Genomic DNA, 25,188 nt, shown 5'->3' on the forward strand with positions numbered 1-25,188 from the left:
CATGGCTCAGTGCTGCCATCAGTAAATGCCAGTAATGTACTGGCATTTACCTATGAGAAGTTTGGGATGATATCCCTCAATTCCAAGAGATCCTTCCTCACTATTCTAAGGGAAGCTGCCTTTGCCTTATGGCAGGGCAGGCCAAGGTAAGTCTGTGTCCCATTGGATCCCAAGGAAACTTGTACATGGCCTGTGCTGCTTACCTGGACTCCCCAATGCTGGACAGAACTCCCATGAGGAGAGAAGGCTAGCACCTTGCTTGGTCCAAGTATGGGAAGTAGAGGGACTGTCTGTCAAGGGTACCATGCTTACCAGGAAGTATTGCTTTAGAGACACTTGTAGGTCCTTCTCTGATAGATGCTTGAACTGAGAAAAACCCCACAGACTGGCCCCATATTACTTTCCTTTCTGTCTATCAATATGATAAAACATTGACAAAAACTTTGGGGGGAAAGGGTTTTTTTTTTTTTTGCATTTCAAGTTCCAGTTCCCATCCTTTACAGAGCAAAGTCAGAGCAGGGGCAGAGGCAAGAACAGTCAAAGGCCAGCTTCGACATCCAGGGTAAACTGAGGCAAGGCGTAGAGTTGGCGATTGATCACTCAGCAGGTTTCTCTCTGAGGAAACAAAGCTTGATTCTCTGAGGCTGGTGAGAAACTCTCTGGGGCTGTGCTCTCTGGGGGCTGGTGGAAAGGGTGAGGGAACATGTACACACACACACACACACACACACACACATGCACACACACACACATACACACACACACACACACATACACACACACACACACACACACATACACATACACACACACATACACACACACACACACACACACACACACACACACACACACACACACACACAGCATATTTGGTGAATGAAACAAAGCTCCAAGCAACTTTATTTTTTCCTCTTAGCCTTTTCATACCACCTAAGACAAAAATTGTCTATGGAAGAAAAAAGATTAGCTCATAGCCACAAGTGACATATTCTATAGAAACAATCACCATAAGAACATATTCTTTAAGAGCAGACTAAAATCATTACACAAAAGGAAATCACAATAGGATTATTGCTTATGTATTCTTCTTTGAAACTTATACTTACCTAAACATCTTCCATCTATCTTTCTCTCATTGTAAACCAAAACAATAATTCTTTTGTCATTAACAAAGTTTAAGCAAGTCAGCCTATAGTAGCAAGTTTTTGCCTCTGTGTAGCTGATGACAATTTGTATTTATGAAGAAACAGATCATCATCTATCTTACATCTTATTTTTGAAGCCTTGTTCAGCTAAACTGGCTAATGTTCTATTCTCTGTTCTTCACTCAGAATTATTTACTCTTTACTCATAACCCCATCTTTCCATGGTGCACACTGATCCCTGTGGTCACAGCCACAGACCACAAGATCCAGGAACTCTGTGGTCACATCCACAGACCACAAGATCCAGGAACTCAAACCCAACCTAGAATGAATCTTTCTTTGATTATTAACTTGTTCCAAGCCTATTTTTTCTTCCAACTACAAATACATGTTCGTAACGCATGAAAGCTTACTGGACTCCTTTTCTAACCTATACAGCTGTAACTTTAAAGTTTTAAAAGCCTACGTCAAAAAAAATGCTGAAGCAGATACAGGAGAGAGGATGTTCTGCTAAAGTAAGCGCGTGAAGGGACACGTGATGAAGGATTCCTTGCTAACAACACGCATGTATTGGTCCACTTTACATTGTGTAGCTGAGCCGCTGATGTAGCAATGATGTAATGATGTCAGCTGAGACAGACTCACACGGAGTTTTGCTAAGTCAGACTCATGGGCTGAGGTAAGCGGTGGAGGACACATGATGTTTGGAGGGAGTATAAGTAGAACCCAATGGACAGTGATGGAGGCTGAGCTTGGCTTGATGATAGAGCTAGTTGTACAACGCTCGTTCTTGCATCTTCACATCTTCACTAATCTTGGCTTCTCTGAGAGAGGCACAGCCAAGAACTTCTGGTGTTCCCATTGGCTCAGGTCCCTCCTGCTGACTCCTGCTGACTCCGCTGAGGCCTGGCTGTTTCTGCTAGGTCTTGCCACCACTGCTGCTATCCTGACATTACTGAACTGGACTGCTGGTATATCCCCGAAGTGTATATGAGTGGATGGAGCTGCCACTGCTAACCTGTGAACATAACTGCCAATTTCCAGACAACACAATCCTTTCCTTTCCACTACCTCTGTTAGGTGGTGGGCTAAAAGGGGGATTAAAGCATTTAAGAACCATTATTAAAAGTAGACTTTGGGGGCTGGTGAGATGGCTCAGTGGGTAAGAGCACCCGACTGCTCTTCCAAAAGTCAGGAGTTCAAATCCCAGCAACCACATGGTGGCTCACAACCATCCGTAACAAGATCTGACTCCCTCTTGAGTGTCTGAAGACAGCTATAGTGTACTTACATATAATCAATAAATAAATCTTTAAAAAAAAAAAGAAAAAAAAAAAGTAGACTTTGGAAAAATTGAAGTTATACTATCACACCAGACTATAGGCAGTGAGGGTCTCTCCTCACCTAATCACACCATGTTAGATACATTAAGAAAGTAGCAATGCCCACATGAGAAGGCACAGCAGTAGCAAGAGGCAACCCAGAGACAAGCCCCCCACCCCCTCTCTACCCAGGCAGGGTCTCTCCGGGTATATCCATTGCAGCTTTGCAAAATGGGGGCCTATCTCCAGAAAGCTTCCTTGCCTACTCTTGTTCCTCCTGCATGGTGTCCGACAAGGAACCGTGGAAGAAAGTTGCTTCCTGGCTTGCTCTCCATAGTGTACTCAGCCTGCTTTCTTACACAATCGAGGACCACATGCCATGTACAGTGGACTGGGCAGGCACTCCCACTTCAACTGGTAGTCAAGAAAATGCGCCACGGATTTGCTTGCAGGCAGAAATAAGGGAATCCCTCTATGAAGGTTCCCTCTTCGAAGATGATTCTAGGTCTGTCAAGTAAACAACAGAATACAAACAAATACACGAAAACCAAACCCTCACGAGCCTCTAAGCAGGAGTGGACTACATTGGAGCACAAGGAAGAGGGGATGGAGAGAACATTGTAAGGTCCCTCTTCAGGTCTTTACACATTGGGCCTTGCGTTTTCCTTTCCAGCTGTGTCCCTTCATTCATTTGCACCCTTTCCTTGTTCTGCTCTCAGCCTTCCTGTACACCAGTGGTTCTCAACCTGTGGGTCGCAATCCCCACAGGGATATCAGATATCCTGCATATCAGATATCTACACTACGATCAATAACAGCATAACTACAGTTACAAAGCAGGAACAAAACTAATTTTATGGTTGGGGGTTACCACAACATGAGGAACTGTATTAAAGGGTTGTGGCATTAGGAAAGTTGAGAATCACTGGCTTTTACTATAACCGTACATCATGCTCTCCCTTCTCTATCTTCTTCACTCCCTTCCTCTCCAGGTACCTTTGTCCTCTCCTGCCTCTGCCTTCCTTGCAGAGCTGATGGTTCTCAGCAGTGAGGTTCAGGCTGGATGATGACATTCTCTTGTCAAGTGGATCCAGCCAGCCCATCTATACACTGGGTCCATGCAGCATGTGCACACAGCAGGAACTGTGATGTAAACGTAAGTCAGATTCCTCCCACAGTGACTTCCAGTCTAGTTGGGAAGGGAAAGCACAGCCATGAAAAGGAAATGAGCAGTTGACTGCGGTGGTGCACGCTTGCAATCCTATCCTATGGGAGGTAGAACAGTTTTCTACCAAAGACTATATCAATAGATGATACAAAATGGAAGCCAGGGCCTTGCAAATGCTAGGCAAGTCCTCGACCACTGAACTATATCCCCAGGATGCTAAACCAGAATTTTGAACTCTGCAGGATCCCCTCAGAAAAAGAACAGGGGGAAAATATGTTTCCATATTCTTCTAGCCATTTTTGAAGAACTATAAATATCTTAATACCAATTCCAAAGGTTATTGAAATGCCATTCATGATGTATTAGATGCTCATGCAGAGATGGCTGTTTGACACTTACCATGTCAGGAATTTTACACGCCTTGGCTTCTTTTTAAAATTTGTATCTGTATGAGTGCTTTGACTGCATGTATGTCTGCACACCATGTGTATGCAGTATGTAGAGAAGGCAGAAAAGGGAATTAGATCCTCTGGAACTGGGTTACAGACATTTTTGAGCAGCCTAGTATTGGCACTGGGCACCAAACCCAGATCCTGTGTAAGAGCAGCCTGTACCTGTGCCCTCAACTGCTGAGCCACCTCTCCAGCTGTCTCCTGGTTTTCAGCTGTAAAAATGACATTGCTCGTTCTTGACTATTTTAATTTCTGTGGATGTGTGTGTGGGTGCCCACAGAGGAGTCGGATCCTCTGGAGCAGGAGTTTCACACAGGCAGTTGTCAACCTCCAGGTTTGTGCTTAGAACTGAACTTGGCTCCTCTGAGAGAAGCACTCCTTGTGGTTTAGCAATCTCTCCAGCTCTAAATGCTTGAGCTTATACAGTTTTGTTTTGTTTGTTTATTTGTTTTGGTTGGTCTTTTGTTTGTTTATTCCAGATTTTATTTCAGATAATTTCCCATGAATTGTGCTCTTCATTCCAGAGGTTTAAAAAAAATGCCTTTACCAAAAGTGTGCCTTTTTATATGTGCATGAGTGCTTCGTGTATGTCTGTGGGCTACTTGAACGCCCCGTGCTTCTGTAGGCCAGAAGAGGATGTCAGATCCTCCTAGAACTGGAGTAAGAGGTTGTAAGCTGTTATGTGGGTGCTGGGAATTGAACCTGGGTTGTCTACAAGAGCAGCCAGTGCTGTTAACCACTGTGCAACCCCTCCAGCCCCTACCTTAGGTTTTGGTAATTTACCAACAACTTGACTATCAGATATCAATAATAAAAGGCCCTGCTATTTTTTTTTGGTATTAACCTTAAATCATAGTAATTGTTTATATTTGATGTCTTTATGATGATCACACAGCCACATTACCTTCAAATAATGAAACTTCAACCTCTAAGTTCATACCTGTTCATGTACTCTGTCGACCAGGCAGGTTGAGACTTACAAAAAGCTATTGTGTAGATGAGCAGGTAATATCACTGAGTTCGGCTGTTCATGTGGAAGGAGCTTTTGGGAATCAGTTTTTCTTTGTTTTAAGGCATGGTCTCCTGGCAGTAACCCTGCAGCAGGAGGAGTTGCAGTCAGTATGGGAGCATGAAGAAAACAGCTCACCTGTCAGCAGAGCCACTGTGGGTATACCTTTGATAGGCAGAGCCCTGATGGTTGGGTCCTGAAGACTCCTCATTATTGCTAACCTTTACTGCACTAGTTGCTGCCTTGGTCACTCTGGTCTTTTCTTTTTCTTTTCTTTCTTTCTTTCTTTCTTTCTTTCTTTCTTTCTTTCTTTCTTTTCTTTTTTTTTTTTTGCTTTTGCCTTGTATGAATATTCTTGGGGGCGGTTTCTAATTCCCCACTGGGCAATGCAATCACAAAGCATAACAACAGTGATGATTTCCCAAAAAAGCATTACCAGTCAGAGAGTTTAATAATTTAGCATAAGATTTCTGAGAAAAGGGCTGGTGAGATGGCTCAGTGGGTAAGAGCACCCGACTGCTCTTCCAAAGGTCCAGAGTTCAAATCCCAGCAATCACATGGTGGCTCACAACCATCTGTAATGAGATCTGATGCCCTCTTCTGGTGTGTCTGAAGACAGCTACAGTGTACTTACATATAATAAATAAATAAATCTTAAAAAAAAGATTTCTGAGAAAAAAAATTAAAATATGTATGGTTAAAAAGATTAAGGCAAGGTGCTTTTTATGTACAATTAATTAAATCAGGTAAGAGTGTTTTGTCAGCTGCTTTGTAGCAGGGAACATAAAACATTCTTAGTTATTGAATGAAAGGCGTGCTAAGGTTAGGAAGCAAAAACAAGGCAAGTCCAGTTGCTAAGGGCTCATGAGTTTCACTTACAAGGGACAGGCTAATGATCAAAGAAGTAATTGAGTTTCAGTGCCCACTATTTAGATTGAGTTTCTGTGTCCATTTGTAAAATTTGGTTGTTCTAGTTTTATAAGTATAAGTTTGCTGATGAGTTCTGGTGTGCATCTTGAGGACTTAGTGCTGTGCAGCATATAGACTGGATAGATTCTTCTTTTCCTGTCCTAAAGTTCTCTAGACAACTATCCATTTGCTTTGCAAACAATTTATATGAAAACGATATAAGAACAGGTAGAAGGTTAACTGTGTCAGATGAATAAGAATTGTGTTAAGTTAGAATAACATGACGTTGGGCTGGAGAGATGGCTCAGTCGTTAAAAGCTAGGCTCAACAACCAAAAATATAAGAATAACATAACATCTACTTCCTTGCTTGGAACTGCAAACTGCTACCTGTCAGTACAAGATAAACTGGCTGTTAAAAAGATTTGGCTTGCTCAAATTCTGTTAATTTATAATAGAAAAACTATTACTTTAGGACCTAGATGTGTTATGGGGGAAAAATCACATGAGAGGCTGAGTGATCAGATGTAGGATTTAGAATAACTTGTTTTTTAAAAATATAAAACCTGGGGGCTGGAGAGATGGCTCTGTGGTTAAGAGGTCCTGAACTCAATTCCCAGCAATTACATGATGGCTCACAATTATCTGTAATGGGATTTGATGCCCTCTTCTGGCATACAAGTGTACATGTGTGAAGTCTGATTGTGATTTCTGCTGTTAAACATGTTGTTATGCAGAGGGGACTGGGGTCTCAGCCAGATCAAGTGCCCTACATTCTCATCTGGGAAAATTTAGCGCAGGACCCCCCCATCCTGGTTGAAGCCTTGGGTTCAGAGGAACAAGCCGGGCTCCCGAGTCTTGGCTCTCTGCCACTCAGAGAAAAAAAAAAAAAAAAAAAGATAAAAACGGCGGGGGCTGAACTGCAGCCCTTGGCTCCTCCCAGGATCTATCCAGAGATAGAAGAACCTCCAGAATGGCGTAACACCCCACCCCCATATCCCCAACTAGTCCCCTCCCAGATCTCTTAACAGGGTGCCGCTGGAGATGGGGAGGGACCAGCTGCTAGAACCTGAGGCTGGCGAGCTCGGAGCCCAGAGGGACCAGACTCAACCATCGTGCTGCCTTTACGTACTTATGACCCTCCTCCAGCAGACCCTGGACAACTGCAGCCCCTTCAGTACTGGCCTTTTTCCTCCTCTGATCTTTATAATTGGAAGGCAAACCATTCCCCCTTCTCTGAAAACCCCTCTAGCCTTACTAATCTAATGGAATCTCTCATGTTCTCTCATCAGCCTACTTGGGATGATTGTCAGCAGCTTTTACAGGTTCTTTTCACCACAGAGGAGAAGGAAAGGATTCTGCTAGAGGCAAGAAAGAGCGTGCTGGGGGCCAATAGACAGCCGACACAACTTCTGAATGAAATAGATGCAGGCTTCCCTATGACACGTCCTGACTGGGACCCTAACAGGCCTGAAGGTAGGGAGCGGTTGACAGTTCTCCGCTGGGCTCTGGTAGCTGGACTGAGAGGAGCTGGCAGGCGCCCCACCAATTTGGCCAAGGTAAGAGAGATCCTACAAGAGGAAAAGGAGCCCCAAGCAGTGTTTTTAGAGCGCCTCTTAGAAGCATACAGGTGTTACACTAACTTTGACCCTACGTCAGAGGGCCAGTAGGCGGCAGTGGCCATGGCTTTCATCGGGCAATCTGCTTCTGACATTAGCAGAAGGTTACAGCATCTAGAGAGTCTGCAAACATTATCTTTATAAGATCTGGTTAAGGAGGCAGAGAAAGTGTACTATAAGAGAGAGACTGAAGAAGAAAAAAGAGAAAGAGAAAAGAGAGAGGCTGAGGAAAGAGAAAGTAGATGAGATAGAAGGCTGGAAAGAAATTTAACTAGGGTTTTGGCTACAATTGCAGGTGATAAGGAAGTTTATAGAAAAGGTGGAAGAAGTAGGCAGACAGGGTACCTGGGCACCACAGGGGCGTGAAGACCTCAAAACTCCAGAGGACCTTCACGACCACCTCTAGGTAAGGACCAATGTGCATACTGTAAAGAAAAGGGACACTGGGCAAGAGACTGCCCCAAGAAAGAGACAGATACCAGACCGCCCAAGGTCCTTACCCTAGAGGATGAGGACTAGTGGAGCCGGGGCTCAGACCCCCTCCCCGAGCCTAGGGTAACCCTAACTGTGGAGGGGACCCCCACGGATTTCCTTGTTGATACCAGAGCAGAGTTTTCAGTCCTGAAAGAGCCACTGGGGAAATTGAGGAACAAAAAAATAAAACTGTAGTAATTGGGGCTACTGGTCAGAAACCATACTCTTAGACCACTGATAAGAAAGTTGATTCAAGAAGCCAAGTAACTCATTCCTTCCTCGTCATTCCTGAATGCCCCACCCCACTGTTAGGGAGAGACTTACTATCAAAAGTAAAAGCCCAAATAAGCTTCTCTTTGGAAGGAACTCCAATCTCTTGGCAAGCCCCTATCTCTATAATTTTAGCTTTAAAATTAGAAGAAGAATATAGATTACATGAGCCTCAAGCCCCATCAAGAAAAGTACTAGAAGGGACCTGGTTAGAGAGATATCCTCAAGCCTGGGCAGAGACTGGGGGTATGAGAGAGACAAAGATGGTGCCCCCCATCGTTGTGACGCTGAAAACTGGTGCAACTCCTATTGATCCTTTTGATCCCTCGAAAGGTAAGGTCTAGGTCCTTGCTCAACATAGAAGCCTCAGAAGTTTCCAGCCCTTTGCAACCCTTAAGGGATCAACATTTCAGAGTAGGAACATGAGGCAGGATAGAAAGGGACAATTATAGGGACATAGGAAAGAAACCCCTCCCCCTGGAGTCTGACTGAAGCCTCTCTCCAGTTGAGAAGAACTGCAGCACAATTAATAACTTGCTGTAAAAGTTGTCAACATTAATAATAATATTCCTGGGCTGGTGAGATGGCTCAGCGGGTAAGAGCACTAACTGCTCTTCTGGAGGTCATGAGCTCAAATCCCAGCAACCACATGGTGGCTCACAACCATCTGTAATGAGAAACAAATAATAATAATAAAAAGAAAATTCCTTTATATCTAGATATGTTAAGATAGCAATGAACCAGGTTTAAGGCCTAAATGTGTAGGGCCTTGAGTAGGGACTGAACATTTTCTAGAAATCTCAAATAAGACAATTAACATTCAGAGTGAAAATCGCCTACCTAGACTTTTACCTTACCACTGTAATCTGGATGACAATCCCCCCAGATATGTTATCATTTATGTTTCTTGCAACCTTTAAAGATAGCAACTTCAAACCCTACTGTACCCTAGCTTTATGCTGACTTGACTCAGGCTGGAGTCATTAGAGAGCCTCAATTGAGAAAAATGTCTCTGCAAGACTGAACTGTAGGCAAGCCCGTAGGGCATTTTATTAGTGATTTATGGGGAGGAGACAGCCTATCATGGATGGTGCCACCATGGGCTGGTAGTCTTGGGTTCAATAAGGGAATGGGCTGAGCAGGCCATGGAGAGTAACCCAGGAAGTAGCACTCCTCCAATGGACTTGGTATCAGCCCCTGCCTCCTGCCCTCACTGCTTTTGATGAACTGTTATATGGAACTGTGAGTGGAATAAAACCTTTCCTCTTCAAGTAACCTTTGGTCAGGGTGTCTCATAAAACCAACAGTAACCCTAAGACACCTACCAAAATCTTATATATGACTATTGTAACAGAAAAAAGAAGACTCTTTGAGAAGTCTACACCCACACTCTCAGATGTGTCTTCGTTTCTTCAGAGTGCCTCTATTTTTCTCTTAACCCTCATGTTTATGCCTATATCAAATTATCTTTATTAAACCCTTACTTTACTTCATAAAAATAAAAATGACTTTAGATTTTTTAAAATTTTTTATTATGCATTTCATAACATGCGCATAGTATATAATATGCTGCATAGCCTTCTAACAGGAACAGATGACCATAGCTGAGTAATTTCTTTTAATCAGCCAGGAAAATGCTTCCTTAGTCAATGTTTTCCAGGCCCTGTAAAACAGTATGAAAAGGAGAATGTGAGGATTCTGTTCCCATCAAAATGTAGCATGCTGTTTAATTTCCAGTGTCACAGAATGGCATTCTGTTATTAAAACAAGCGATTTCACATCCCACAATTCTCTAACTGCAACAACAGAAACTAAATTGACTTCATAATCATTAAAGAATGGCCACTAAATGACGTCGCCCCCGACCCCAGACAGGTTCTTACTCCATAGGCCTGGTTGGCCTCAAACTCAGAGATTTACTTGCCTCTGCCCCTAGAATGTTAGGATTAAAGGTGTGTGACACTACATCATGTCTCGTGTTTTTGTTGTTGTTGTTGTTGCTTTTTGACAAGGTCTCATATAATCAAAGTTGGCCTTAAACTCCCTATGTACCAAAGGTGAACTCCTGCCTCCACCTCCCAAATGCTAGGATTATGGGATGCACCACTGTACCTGTTCGTTTCCTGACAGCAGCAAACATATTATTATATATGAAAAGACCTTCCCTTCACTCTAACTGGAACTACAGTCAAGTAATTATTTACCTCCTGGGCCCTCATACACAGCCCCTACCATGGATCAGAGGGCCAAACAGTAAACTGTCTCACACAACAGCACTGAACACAAGGTGAACACCGAATCAGTCAACGTCTTCAGAAGGTGATGAAATAGAGAAGAAGTAAGAACCAAAGAAGTTAGAAACTGTTAGATTCTGTCTCAAGAAGACAAAAATCACTTCCTTAAGTCAGTCAAGTAGCAGCAGAGCCAAAGTATCCTAACTCCAAAACCTTTGCCCGTAAACATCCAAAGATCTAAAGTGGACATAGTATTGCACATCTGTAATCCTAATCCCAGTGAGTATTCAGGAGGCAAGTTTTCGGCTACTAGAGGCAAGGGCAGGAAGTTTGCTCTGAGTTCAAGGCTGCTGTAGGCTACACAGCAAGCTCCAGACCAGCCAGGCTTATGTAACAAGTGCCTGCCTTCAAACAAAAGCAATAGTCCCCTCTCCAAAAAACCTCACTCACAACCAAAAGCTTAAGACTCTACTAGAGATAAGTAATGGCATTCCTTCCAGGTATGAAAATACCATAGGGTAAATGAAAGCATGGAACAGCGAGGCACAGGCTTTTTACAAGGCAGCTACTTAATCTCCCCTCATGTACATGAGATGGATTCTCACACAGCACCGAACTGAGCCCCATGCTCTATCCATGTTTTCCTATCTAGAAAACGAGCACAAAATTTACCTAGGTTCACTGTGGGGTATCCATGAGGTAGGAGCAGCTATTAAGTGATTTATGAAACTTAAAGAATTATGAGGGTGAGAGGCAGAGAAATGGCTTTGCATGCAGACTTGTCAACCTGAGTTTGATTCCCAGATCCTACAAGGGTTCCCAGATCCAGAAGTGACTGCCTTCAGATTGTCCTCTGTCCTCTGACCTCCACGCATAGCCTGCACTCACCAACTCAAACCACACACAAACATATCAAACTACATTAATTCTTTTTTATGCTTTGTTTGATGAGACAGTATCTTACTACGTGGCCCAAGTTAGCCTCAAACTCACAGATTCCCCCTGCCTTAGCCTTCCAGGGGTTAGCATTACAAGCACACGCTGCCAAGGCAGCTCTATCACTTCTCTAAATAAGGCACTCCCACAAGCTGTCTTCTGACCTCCACATTTGTACCATGGAGCCTGCATAGAACTAAAGACAAATTTAAAAATAAATAAGTTCCTAGGCCTGCTAGTGCACACATTTCATTCCAGCACTCAGGAGCCAGAGGTAGGCCAATTTATGACTTCAAGGCCAGCTTAGTCTACATAGCGGATTCCAGGCAAGCAAAGGCTAAATATTAAGACCCTGTCTCAATTACAAATCAACCAACCAAGTAAATAAATGGGTGTGCCCTCCATATGCACATGCATGAACAAGTGCACACACACATGTATGCATGCACACCACATACACTGAGCATCTATCTATATATGTATGTATGTGTATATATATATATATATATATATATATATAAAGTTTGTATACCACACTAGTAAAAACCATGCAAAGTAAATGAGCCCTGTATGACCTTAGGCAAGGCATTACCAGAAGCCACCACAATTCTTTTAGTCATCTTACCTTGGACACATAGTAGCGATTGACTCCAGAGATACGTCTATCGCGTTCCATCAGATACCACTGGTACTGAACACGAGCAACTCGTTTTTCCTTTAAATAAAGGACAAGGCAGTTTATAAATATAAGTGACCCAGTAAAAAGATATACCCCACAATTTTTCTTAAATGACATACTAGAGGCTGAAGAGATAGCTCAGAGGGGAAGGGTACCTGCCTGCTATTCTTGGGTGCTCAACTGGCTTCCCAGCACCAAGTTGGTTGGATTTTATTTGGGGGGGGGAGGGGTCATAACTGCAAGTCCAGGAGAGATTCAATACCCTCTTCTACTCTTCATGGGTGCACACAGACAGCAGCAGACACATACATAGATAGTAAATCTTGACAAAGTTAAAACAAAAGCTAAATGACTAATACAAAGCCAAAATCTCCTAAATGAAACCAGACCATGATGGCAACTGACTTCTCAGCCTTCTCCCTTTTTGAGTTGGGGGAGGGGACCAACACCACTGATTTTTTTCCTTTATCCTCCTCCCCCTCTCAACTACTTCTTTTTTTTTTTTTTTTTTTTTGAGACGGGGCTTCACTGTAGTAGTACCAGCTTTCCTGGACTTGACTGCTCTTTGCTCCTGCAGTGGACTGGATTCGTGGCACCCACTTCTGCTGCCTCCTAGCCTCCTTTAACTACTAGTTCCAAGAGACCCGGGGACCTCTCTTGATCTCCGCGGGCTCCTGCACTCAAAGGCACAAATACATCCACCAAAATCAATTAAACAGTGTCCGCAAGGAGATGAACGATGGGAAGGAGCGGGGACATGACTAACACCTTTCTCCCTCTGCCTAGGAACCAGGGCCCAACTCTTGTCATCTACCTTGCTAACTGCCGAATAGATTTTGCCTTTTGGGCCACTCCTCCTCAGCCCTCAAACTGGCTATGTTTTACTAAAGTTAAAAGGTGGAATCCCAAGTCTCCGCGTTCAGGCAACATTAAGAGGAGGATCCCCCTTAGATGGCTTCTTCTTCACAGAGCGAAGGCGCATCCAAACGGCCACCGTCCCCCACCATAAATGGCCCCCGTCCCCCACCGTCCCCCACCCGCGGCCGAGTCGGCCGCCTTACCTTGCCCCCGTTGGTGAATTTGTGGATGTACGCAGTGGACACCCCGGGGATGACCAAGCACACCCCCATAATGGCGAGGCCAGGGAGAATCTCGAACCACATCTCCGCACCGTTACTCGCACGCCAACCCGTCACCGGCTCCTCAGAGGTGACCCGGCTTTACCTCTCTTCCGGCAGCACGCGGGAGGGGCGGTGCCCCGTACGGCTCCGGAGGAGGAAGCGACGGTGGCTGTGGGGGCCCAAAAGTGACTGGCGTTCGCGGTCCAGCAAGCGTTCCCGGACAGGATTCTTTCTGTCGTCCTACTCCTCCTATCTGATCCGCTGCATCAGAGACCACCACGGAGTGTGACGACGCGAAGCGGTCCCGGACGTCGCGGCAGTTTCAGAACTTGGGGATCTCTAAATGGCGGAGCAACTTTCTCCCGGGAATTCTACCCGTCAGGTGTGCACGTTCCTCTTCAAAAAGCCTGGGCGGAAAGGAGCGGCGGGCCGCCGAAAGCGCCGGCTCTGTGATGCAGGCTCCGGGGACAGCTGCAGCAGCAGTGATGAAGGCAGCTCTGTGGTCCGCCCGGAGAAGAAGCAAGCGACCCACAATCCGATGATCCAGAAGACGCGTGGCAGCGCTAAACAGAAGGCAACCTATGGCGGCTTGAGTAGCGAGGACGAGAATGAACCGGAGGGTCTCGGCGTCGTCTACAAGTCTACCCGTTCGGCAAAACCCGTGGGGCCCGAGGATATGGGGGCGACCGCCGTCTACGAACTGGACACTGAGAAGGATCGAGATGCACAGTCCATCTTTGAGCGGAGCCAGAAGATCCAGGAGGAGCTGAGGGGCAAGGAAGATGACAAGATCTATCGGGGAATCAATAATTATCAGAAGTACGTGAAGCCCAAGGATACATCCATGGGCAATGCTTCCTCCGGGATGGTGAGGAAAGGCCCTATCCGAGCTCCTGAGCATCTACGTGCCACCGTGCGCTGGGATTACCAGCCCGATATCTGTAAGGACTACAAGGAGACTGGTTTCTGCGGCTTCGGGGACAGCTGCAAATTCCTCCATGATCGTTCAGATTACAAGCACGGGTGGCAGATCGAACGTGAGCTTGATGAGGGTCGCTATGGTGTCTATGAGGACGAAAACTACGAAGTGGGAAGCGATGATGAGGAAATACCATTCAAGTGTTTCATCTGTCGCCAGACCTTCCAAAATCCAGTTGTCACCAAGTGTAGGCATTATTTCTGCGAGCGCTGTGCATTGCAGCATTTCCGTACCACCTCACGCTGCTATGTCTGTGACCAGCAGACCAATGGCGTCTTTAATCCAGCCAAAGAACTGATTGCTAAACTGGGAAAGCATCGAGCTGAAGCAGAGGGTGGTGTTTCTGATTCTCTAGAAGACATAGAGGAGAGTCCAGTTTCCATTATTTAGACTTTCCATAATTCTCAGTCTCAAAATAAATGTTTTGTTGTTTCTTAAAATCTTTTCTTTCTTTCTTTCTAAAGGGAAGTGGCAGAGAAGGTAGGCGATGGAGTAGGGCTCCAGAGGAAAAGCTTCAAGATAGGTATTATCTGGAATTCTAGACCTGAAATAACTTCCATGACTATAGCATAGGTCATGTGGATGGGAGAAGTTCATGAACAATGCTAGGATTTACGTAAGGGAACCCAAGTCGGGATGACATCAAGAACTGATTCTATTATATCACATTTGAATAGTTTAGAAATTACTCTGATGCTTTATCTGTTGGTACAAGTGCTGTTTTCAAATGCACATTTGGAGGGCTTGAGTTGGTCCTCGATCTCTTTGAGGGTGTTTCTTGCAGTCTTTGGGAAATTGTCCATGCTCTCTTTGAAGCACCTATAGGTAACCCCCGTTTCCACTGACGATGGAAATGCTCTCTGTCGAGCTGTCCAGTATGCTAGATTCTATTCTCATGTGGCTGTCAGGTACCTGAAATGTGCAGATGGCCACTGAATTGGATGTTGTACTGAACTTGGAGATAGCGAAAAGCCTAATGCTTTATAATCTATAATCTGAAACTATCCCTGTCCTCATAGACTCCAATGGGACTAATCACACCTTGTTAAAATTAGTGTACCTGTATTCACAATTGTTTGGGATCTAGCTTAGTGCTTGGTATATGATAAGAAACTGATAAGAGGCAAACGTTTTAAGATGGGGAATTTAGACCAAATCCCACACTGAAGGAATCTCTAGGTAACGGGGGGATGAAAATGACAAATACATTTGGTTAACATTCCTGAGAGGCAGGGAGGACAGGCCAGAAGACCAGTCAATATTTTAATGGTAAAACTCAGACTGGGTTGATGTAAGAAAACAGGTAAATATAGCCGGGCGTGGTGGCGCACGCCTTTAATCCCAGCACTTGGGAGGCAGAGGCAGGCGGATTTCTGAGTTCGAGGCCAGCCTGGTCTACAAAGTGAGTTCCAGGACAGCCAGAGCTATACAGAGAAACCCTGTCTCGGAAAACCAAAAAAAAAAAAAAAAAAAAGAAAACAGGTAAAAGTATAAGTTGAGTTAAAAGGGGACTTTAGTCATACTTATTAATCTGTTTCAAGGTATTCTTTGAACGGACTTTCTTAAGCACTGTGTTTAGGATAGGGCCTAACATCAGTAAATAAAACAGACACAGGCCCCAACTTCCTAGAGCTGTATAGAGAGCAGCAAACATGGTGAGTATGGGAAAGGAGTGTACTGGGTTGATCTCAGAATTAACCGAAACTCTTGGGTGGTGATAGGGCTCAGTGGGTGGAAACACCTGCTGCCAAACGTGACCAGACCACGGAATTGGACCCACGTTGGGGAGGGACAGAGTTGACTCAGAGGTTGTCTTCTGATCTTCAAGTACACACAGAGAATAAAATAAATAAAATATAAAGGGGAAAATAAGAATGAACCCAGTCCTAGGGCTGGGGGAAGATGGTTCAGTGCAGAGCAACTGCCTGGAATGCTCAAGGTGGGGGAGGAAGAGAATTGAAACCCTGCTGAAGAGTTCACAGACATGACATCACCTTTTCTTAAGATTTATTTGGGGCTGGTGAGATGACTCAGCGGGTAAGAGCACTGATTGCTCTTCCAAAGGTCCTGAGTTCAAATCCCAGCAACCACATAGAGGCTCACAACCACCCGTAATGAGATCTGATGCCCTCTTCTGGTGGGTCTGAAGACATTATTTATAATAATAAATCTTTGAGCAGGAGCCAGTAGGAACTGAGCAAGCAGGGTTGACTGGAGTGAGCAGAGGTCCTAAATTAAATTCCCAACAACCAGATGAAGGCTCACAACCATCTGTACAGCTACAGTGTACTCATATGCAAAGAATAAATAAATCTTTCCTTTGAAAGCTAGAAGAGGGCATTAGATCACCTGAAACTGGAATTAGAGGCAATAATGAGTTCATATGTGATCCTCTGTGTGACTAGCAAGGGCTCTTAACTGCTGAATCATCTCAAGAGCCCCACGAGCTCACATGCTAGACTAGAATAGATTCTGTAGTAAAGAGTACATGGAACTGAGATATATGAGCAGCTTACTAGAAAGGGGGCTTGAGGATGCATAGAAAAGTAACATATAAGAGATGAGCAGAAGAAAACAGTTAAATAGGAAAGAAAAGAGGATATTGGAGGATACTGTAGAGAGAAAAAAAAAACACTCATGCAATGTTGTGTCCGGCCAGCAGACCACAACCTGGGTTCTAGCCTGGAAAGGCATTTTGGAAACCTGGAAGAGAAGAGGGGCTAGGTGGCGAGAGAAAGGAATGTAGCCAAGACAGTTACTCTGATCAAGGCTTAAATTTTATTGTTGCGACACTAGTTATGAAGGAAGGGGGAGGGGACCCGATTCCCGCCGAATAATCTCTGGTCTAGTAGAAAGGTGCACGTGTGTGGCTCCGCAGGTGTGGCAGAACGAATGAGCAGGAAGCTCCACCCCTGAGCAAGCAGGTTTCAGGCTGAGGGAGGGGAGACTACAATGCAAGCCAAAGGAGAAAGAAATAAAAACAACATGGCCAAGAAGATAATTCAATGGGTAAGGGTACTTGCTGTGAAAGCATAAGGGCCGGAGTTCAAATCCCAAGCTCCCAGCTATAAAAAGCTGGCCATGACTGCACATCCTTCAGCTTTGTGGGAACAGAGATGGAAAACCTAGGAAGAATCAAGCACTGGGAGATGACCTGGTGGCTATGAGTGTCTGCAGTTCAAGCCTAAAGACCTGAGTTTGGATCACTGGAACTCATGTAACAACAACAAAAACAACAACAACAACAACAACAACAACGATACCCAAAACATTGTTTATTTTATTTATTTTACAGCAGTGTGTGAAATAATGAAATGGGAGGTGGAGACAGAAGAATACTCCCGAAGCTTAGGAGCCTGCTAAACTGAAGTACATAGAGCAACAAGCAAGAGCTACTCTGCCTCAAAAGCAAGACAGGAAAGCTAAAGAGATAGTTCAGCAGTTAGGAGTGCTTACTATTTCAGATGACCCACATTGGGCAGTTTACAACTGCCTGTAACTCCAGCTCCAGGGGATCAGTGCCCTCTTCTGGCATGCCAGTGTGTAGATCTCTCTCCACAAGTATTGTCAATCGTATGTGCCTCCACACAGAAACATGCGCACACATGTACACACACACACACACACACACACACACACAGAGAGAAATAAATGTCTTTAAAAGATGGAGACTAATGCTTCAGTGTGCCACCCCTCAAACACACACAATAAAATAAATAAATAAATAAATAAATAAATAAATGTAATTTTTGAAAGGCTGAAGAAAGTCAGCAAGATGGCTCAGAAGGTAAAAGACGCTTGAAGTGAAACCTGACTTGGATGCGCCAGTCCTTCTGGTGGAGAGAGAGAGACGTTCACATGAGCACCATAACAAGCCATCCCATCCTCAGCACACAAATAATAAGTAAATGTAGTTTAATTATTTAGTGGTGGTGAGCAATACGGAAAACCACCTGGCGTCAAACTGATGGAAACACACACACACACACACACACACACACACACACAGTAATATGTAGTAAAAATAAAAGCTGGGCATGGATATGTAGAGAAACATTGTCTCAAGAAACAAAAATAAAATAAGCATTTTTTAATTTTTAAAAAATTTTTTTTTTGGCTAGGAAGAGCTCAGTCAGAAAGGTGCTTCAGACACAAGCATAAGAACCTGAATTTGATTCCCCAGAACCCATGTAAAGTGTGGTAGTATTCAATTGTAATCCTAATACTAGGAGGGTAGAGACAGACCCTTGAGGACCCGCAGTCAGTCAGTATAGCCTAATAGGGTGAGCCCCAAGTTCCTGTCAGAGATCCTGTCTTAAAACAACATGGTAGGTGGCTTGTGGGGAACAACAACCAAGGTTAACTTCTGGTCTACCTACCTACACACACACACACACACACACACACACACACACACACACACACAATCATACACTAAGACACATAATAAATATTTAATATTTATTTTATCTATTTATTGCATGTAAAAATATTTTGCCTGTATGTATGTATGTATGTATGTATGTATATATGTATGTATGTGTACCATGTTTATGTAGTACCTGAGAGGCCAGAGAGAGCATTGGATTCCCTTGGACTGAAGTTACTGATGGTTGTTAGCTATCATGTGGATGCTGGGAATTGAATCTGGATCCTCTGGAAGAGGGCTAGTGGTTTTAACCACAGTGCAATCTCTCCAGCCCAAACTAATGTTTTCTTTAAGTTTTTAAACTAGGGCCACTGAGATGTTTTAGTGTGTAAAGGGCCTTCAGTCAAACCTGATGTTCTCGGTTCAATTATTGGAACCTACTTGATGGAAGGAGATGGGTGACTCTTATTGGATGTCATCTGACTTATCAAACTGACGGAAACACACACACACACACACACACACACACACACACATGATTTTTTTAAGTAATGGTAAGATGTCGCAGCAGGTAAATCTTGAGGTCCTGAGTTTCATCCTCCAACCACAAGGCAGAAGGAAAATGTTCATTCTCTAGCCTTGCCCTCTTACTTCCTTGCCCAGGCAAACAAACACATGTGTACGAACACAGCAAAGAAATGTTTTTAAAAAATTATTAAATGTATTTATTTATTGGGGATGTATGGATGCCACATCATTCATATGGAGGTTAGAGCACGTGCCACGGGAGTCCATCCTGACCTTGCATGTGATCCCAGGGGGCAAACATAGGCTATCACTTTTGGTGGCAAAGACCTTTACCCACTGGACCATCTTGTCAGCCAGCCCAGAAAATGGTTTCTTTAAAAGTTGTTTTTTTTTTTAAAGGCCCAGTGAAATATGTAGGGCGTATAGGTCAGTATAGGTAGGTGCCTGCTACCAAGTCTGAACATCAGTGTTTGTTACATGGGGACCTATGTAGTGTGAGGATTGAGCTGATGTGGGTGAAATGTCTTCTAATTACATTGGCTTCATTTACCTGGATATATGAATATGGATGCATACAAAATAAGTAAAAAGACTTCATTAAGAAATAATTATTTATTTTTGTGCTTATGTATTATACACACCATAATACATGTATGGTAACTGCAGAGGCCAGAATAGGGTGTCAGATACCCTGGAACTGAAGTTATACAGATAATTATGAAGTGCCACATGGTTACTGGGATCCCAAAATGGGTGGAGATAGTAGAAAGTAGAAGCATTGTCCCAGTTGATGAAGCTATTAACATTAAGGGTTCATTGGCCCCGGACCCTTTTGCTTCCTTCTGCTCCTCTATATCCTTCTAAGTCTCGTGCTTTACCCTATGGGTTTGAATATAGAGATGTGCTCCAAACCTTACTGCCCTCAGGCCTGTACCAGGGAACTAAGGAAGCCAAGCACAGAGAGGTAATAGCTAGCACGAACAAAGCTCTATATTCCATCTTGACCTTTGCACACTGATGCCCAGTTTAAGTGTGTGGTTGTATTGGAGAAAGGAAAGATATGGAAGTTGACCTTTTGAGATAGGAATAGAGTTTACAGTTCTATACATGCCCTACAGCTGAACTTCCATGTTATCAGAAACAAGGGGAGTTTCCATTTCAAAAACTTGGGGTTGTGTAACAGAGGTGAATATATATATATATATATATATATATATATATATATATGTAAGAGAGCCCCCTCTCAAGGAATGTTCAATAGGAAGTTGTAATCCAATGGGCATAAAAATTAAACTTCTAGAAATTCCTTAAGAAAGATTTTGGCCTTTGGAGAACAGGGAGAACCCTACTATCCAGAAAAAAATGTGTCCTCTCCAGGTCTCTAGATCTTTGGGTTCTAACAAAACTCTTCTATCCATGCCAAATCCCCAACCAACTCTCCCAAAGAAACTATTTCACTTAACACACCTTGAACCAGAGTCCTGCTCTTCCTTGAACCAGTCTTCCTGCTGTCCTGAGAAGCTGAGTGTGGGGCAACGGGCTACGCACAGACGGCCTGGTCTCCAGTCCAGGTCTTGAACCACAGTGGAACCCGATGGGTGGCAATTCCCACTTACATGGGATGGTAGGTGTTCGACCATGTCTCCTGGACCCCTGGCTCCTGTCGAAGTTACTGCCCCCACAGCCCCCACAGCCCCCACAGCCCCCACAGCCCCCACAGGAGAGGCATGGCTATCAGCCACGTAGGAACCGCACCAAGCCTTCCCACATGCAAATAAGGTTTCCCCTAAACTCTCAGTTTAGCCAATGAGAGGTACTTGTTGTCAAACCCTGAATCACCTCAAGAACTGTATATATAAAAAGCCATGCAGGGTTCCTTTGTCTGAGCCTTTTGTTCCAAGAGCTGTATGTAACACTTGGGAAGAGATCTTCTCTCCGGAAGAGCCACCTGAGGTCCCGCTGCGGTTTAGAGCGGCTCAGAGTTACCAAGCGACCTGGAAGGCGTGGCAGAGACTTCCAACTTCCTGCCTGCGCAGGAACCCTCCCACCCGCCTAGACAGAGATCTCCATGGAAAACCTCTGGTACCCAAGCCCACAGCTGAGGGATTCTCATCCTTGTTTTCCACTCTTAACAAAGTCCATCACTTAGTTAATAATTATTCCCAGCTGGAAATAAGCCAGGATTTCTGCTTATGTTATGGTGTGTGTGGGGGTGGTTTTTTTATTTCTTAAGATTTATTTATTATATGTACGCTCAGACACACCAGAAGAGGGCATCAGATCTCTTTACGGATGGTTGTGAGCCACCATGTGGTTGCTGGGATTTGAACTCTGGACCTTTGGAAGAGCAGTCAGTGCTCTTAACCACTGAGCCATCTCTTCAGCCCCAATGGTGGGGGGTAGTTAGCCTCCATCCCCACTCTACATAGGGATGGGAATTAACCAACCTGTTAGTCTATTGGCTGACAAAACTCACTGTGACCAGGAGCAACCCAAATTAATGTCAAAGGACTTTAAAAAAAAAAAGGCTGGAACTTGTCTAATATACAAAGTCTTTAACCTACACACTTCCTCTTATTTCTGATGCCTGCTATTCTGCCTTGCGGGTTAGCTCATTTGGACAACAGCGATATTTACTGAGCACCTGAGACTACTTTGGTTGGCCATGATTTGACTAAATGTGCCTCTTCTGATGCTTTACAAACTAAGAAACTCCTTTTGTGTACCTTCTGCCTCAGGTGTACCTATATAATGGAGGAAAGGAGAGAATATGTTTTAATATGAATGCTGGACTACAAAGAAAACAATAGCTATGCCTGTCCTCATTCCACTCCTGGCTGGCGTGGCAAAGCCAACTCAATAGCCACAGGTGCCATCAGCTTTCATCCTGAGGCATAACAATTTTAAGGAACAAAGTAGACAGGTTGATCAGGACCTAGAGGTACCAAAAGTTTCTAATTCTCAATGAGAATAACAGTTAGATCTCTTGCAGAAGTGGTCCCACAATATCAGGGGCTTAGACTTATTTCTTAGGACACAAATGATGGTTTGGGAGAAACTTTATGTTTCTATGCTAATTGAGCAGGAGTAATTGGAAAAAAAACTTGCCATATTTGGGGAACACCTCCGAAAGATATTGGTACAAAGGCATGAATCAGATAATTGGTACCATTTCTCTTGGTCCCCTGGCTAACTGCTCTGCTATCAGCACTGACTGGACCTTTAATTCTCATTCTAATTGGAGTATGTTGGGGTCCTTTATCTTAAATCCCATGGCCAATTATGTACAACAAAGGAATAATTCAGTCAAATTAATGGTTCTTAGTACCTACCACACCTCTTTAGGTTGAGTTCATGATTTGACTCATTTACTAAGACCAGTGGGGAATGTAATAGGCTCCCGGGCCTTAACACAATTGAATTCTTTCAGACTATAAAACTCAGCACGTAGACAGTACTACCTGCCAAAATAAAAAGAAGACCTAACTCATCGAAGTCTGTAGCTCTGGGAAAGTCTCTAAATGGGCTGACCTTGGTTTTGGCTTCTGTAGTTCTGCTTATGGCTGTTCTTGTTAACTAAAATATGTCAAAGCCAAGACACGGTTTTTGTATTCAAAAGCTTATCCTGAGAAAGGCTCAGTGCTACACTGGGGTCCTGAACACCCAGTGTAGCAGTCTGCCAGAGAATAAAGACTTCCTGTTGTTTTAAATCCATATTCGATAGTCTTCTCTGGTGGGTACCCCAAAACACCAGTAAAATAAGCAAATCAATGTAATAAAAATATGAAAGAAAAACTGACCCACTTGATCCAGAAGCATAGCTCCTGGAGGTTAGGCGTAGAAGGCCAGCTTGGGTAACACAGAAAGAGTGTGACAAGAAAAAAATTAATAACAAAACTGCATTCTGACATTTCTGCTGCCAGTGTGTCAATTGCATACAAATGCCAGCTCCGACACAGTGTTAAATCCACCTGCTTCAGCTTCAAAGTGAAAACACACCCACTTCTGCACCTCTGATTGGCGTAGTTTTTTTTTTCCCTACCAGTTTAATGAGAGCCCATGTTTCTTATATTGTCATCAAGGAGAAAGAGGAACATGCAGGCAGGTACAAGCACAAAAGTTTAGTCCTAAGGAAGCTCAGATCTGAGAAAAAGAGCCATGTAAATCTAACACAGATGTAATCTCGCGTGTGTTATAGGGACATTCAGTTTCAATTAGCTTTTACTCTTTACGTCGTGACTATGAAACTGCCCAGGAAAGGACACCTAAAGGACAGGCAGGAATCTGGATTGTGGAAACAGAGGTTGACAGAATGGAGGTTAGGGGAAATTTATTTATTTATTTATATATTTATTTATTTATTGAGTGCTAAACTAAGTGTGCCCAACTTGCAGCCCATAAGCTGCATGCATCCCAAGAAAGCTACCAACACATTAGTAGATGACGTCAGGTTACGACGTCAGCACTTTGCATTTACCAGGCCCAGTTGGCCTTGAACTTGCTATGAAGTGGAGGCTGGCCTGAAATACATGAGCCTCCCATATTTCCCTCTCAAGTTCTGGATGCCAGGCTTGTGCCACTTTGTCTAGCTTTAGGGAGACTCTATCTGTGTACACTTGCATTAGGAGCTCCTTTATGGTTTATAGCAAGAATGAGTTAAGAGCTGCACAATCAGCTTAGTGGTAGAGCTCTTGTCTAGCAAGGGCAAGGCCAAGGACATAGTCCTCAGGCATGCCAGGCCTACTGGCATAAAGTTTCTTTCTTTCTTTCTTTCTTTCTTTCTTTCTTTCTTCTTCGTTTTTGTAGAAACACAGTTTTAATTTAATTTTTTTTCATTTATTATTTTCTTTATATACATTTCAAATGCTATCCCAAAAGTCCCCCATACCCTCCCCCCCCACTCCCCTACCCACTCACTCCCACTTTTTGGCCCTGGCATTCCTCTGTACTGGGGCATATAAAGTTTGCAAGTCCAATGGGCCTCTCTTTCCACTGATGGCCGACTAGGCCATCTTTTGATACATATGCAGCTAGAGTCAAGAGCTCCGGGGTACTGGTTAGTTCATAATGTTGTTCTACCTATAGGGTTGCAGATCCCTTTAGCTCCTTGGGTACTTTCTCTAGCTCCTCCATTGGGGGCCCTGTGATCCATCCAATAGCTGACTGTGAGCATCCACTTCTGTGTTTGCTAGGCCCTGGCCTAGTCTCACAAGAGACAGCTATATCACGGTCCTTGCAACAAACGCTTGCTAGTGTATGCAATGGTTTCGTCATTTGGAGGCCAATTATGGGATGGATCCCTGGATATGGCAGTCTCTAGATGGTCCATCCTTTTGTCTCAGCTCCAAACTGTGTCTCTGTAACTCATAAAGTTTCTTATATAACATTGCAAGAGCTGTTGAATGTAGTACCCCATGAATGTAATCCCAGCACTCTGGAACTGGAGACAGGAAGAACTGGAGTTCAAGGCCAGTCAAAGTAATACGAGACAGTCTCAAACAAACAAACAAACAAACAAAAAAACCAAACAAAACCAAAAACCATCAAAGGACATTTACATTCTCAAAACTTGAACTTCATACTTTAAAAACCACAGCAGTCTCCCCAAATACTTATGGTTTTAAATCTTCCCAGAATAATGTGCTGGTTAAGTTCATTGATTTTTTGTTTGTTTGTTTTGTTTTAGCCTACTAGACACAAATTATAGTCATCTGGGAAGAGAGAACTTAATTGGAAAAAAAGGCCCAATAAGTTTGGCTTATAGGTAATATTGTGGGAGAATTTTGCAAACTTCAAAGTTTGAAGCGGGGGAGCCCAGCCCACCGTGGGCAATACAATCCCTAGGCAGGTGGTTCTTTATGGCGTAAGAAATCAGGCTGAGCAAGCTATGGGGAGCCAGGCAGTAAACAGCACTCCTTCATGGTTTCTGCTTCAGTCCCTCAATGAACTATGACTCAGGATTTGTAAGTCAT

At 43.8% G+C, this 25,188-nt stretch overlaps 2 protein-coding genes across 2 annotated transcripts; one reads left to right on the forward strand and one right to left on the reverse strand.

The window, feature by feature from the left end:
* Window positions 1-9,879: 9,879 nt before the first annotated feature.
* Window positions 9,880-13,530, reverse strand: Ndufa1 (NADH:ubiquinone oxidoreductase subunit A1). The gene is made up of 3 exons (NM_019443.2): window positions 13,281-13,530; window positions 12,166-12,255; window positions 9,880-10,033 (listed from the first exon to the last, which is right to left on the reverse strand). Exons 1-3 carry the CDS (start codon window positions 13,380-13,382, stop codon window positions 10,013-10,015), a joined length of 213 nt encoding a protein of 70 aa, NP_062316.1. The 5' UTR covers window positions 13,383-13,530; the 3' UTR covers window positions 9,880-10,012.
* On the forward strand, window positions 13,514-14,759 carry Rnf113a1 (ring finger protein 113A1). The gene has a single exon (NM_153503.2). The coding sequence runs from the start codon at window positions 13,684-13,686 to the stop codon at window positions 14,707-14,709; it is 1,026 nt and encodes a 341-aa protein (NP_705723.1). The 5' UTR covers window positions 13,514-13,683; the 3' UTR covers window positions 14,710-14,759.
* Window positions 14,760-25,188: the final 10,429 nt, after the last annotated feature.

Source organism: Mus musculus, chromosome X (assembly GCF_000001635.26).
Source record: "Mus musculus strain C57BL/6J chromosome X, GRCm38.p6 C57BL/6J".
In the NCBI taxonomy this organism is placed as follows: Eukaryota; Metazoa; Chordata; class Mammalia; order Rodentia; family Muridae; genus Mus; species Mus musculus.

What these genes read in the sequence shown, in the direction of transcription:
- Ndufa1 (NM_019443.2), bottom strand. Translation starts at nt 13,382, where the DNA reads ATGTGGTTCGAGATTCTCCCTGGCCTCGCCATTATGGGGGTGTGCTTG. An exon ending in AATTCACCAACGGGGGCAAG is followed by an intron (nt 12,256 to 13,280) that starts GTAAGGCGGCCG and finishes CTTTATTTAAAG; the next exon opens with GAAAAACGAGTTGCTCGTGT. An exon ending in ATCGCTACTATGTGTCCAAG is followed by an intron (nt 10,034 to 12,165) that starts GTAAGATGACTA and finishes ACTGTTTTACAG; the next exon opens with GGCCTGGAAAACATTGACTA.
- Rnf113a1 (NM_153503.2), top strand. Translation starts at nt 13,684, where the DNA reads ATGGCGGAGCAACTTTCTCCCGGGAATTCTACCCGTCAGGTGTGCACG.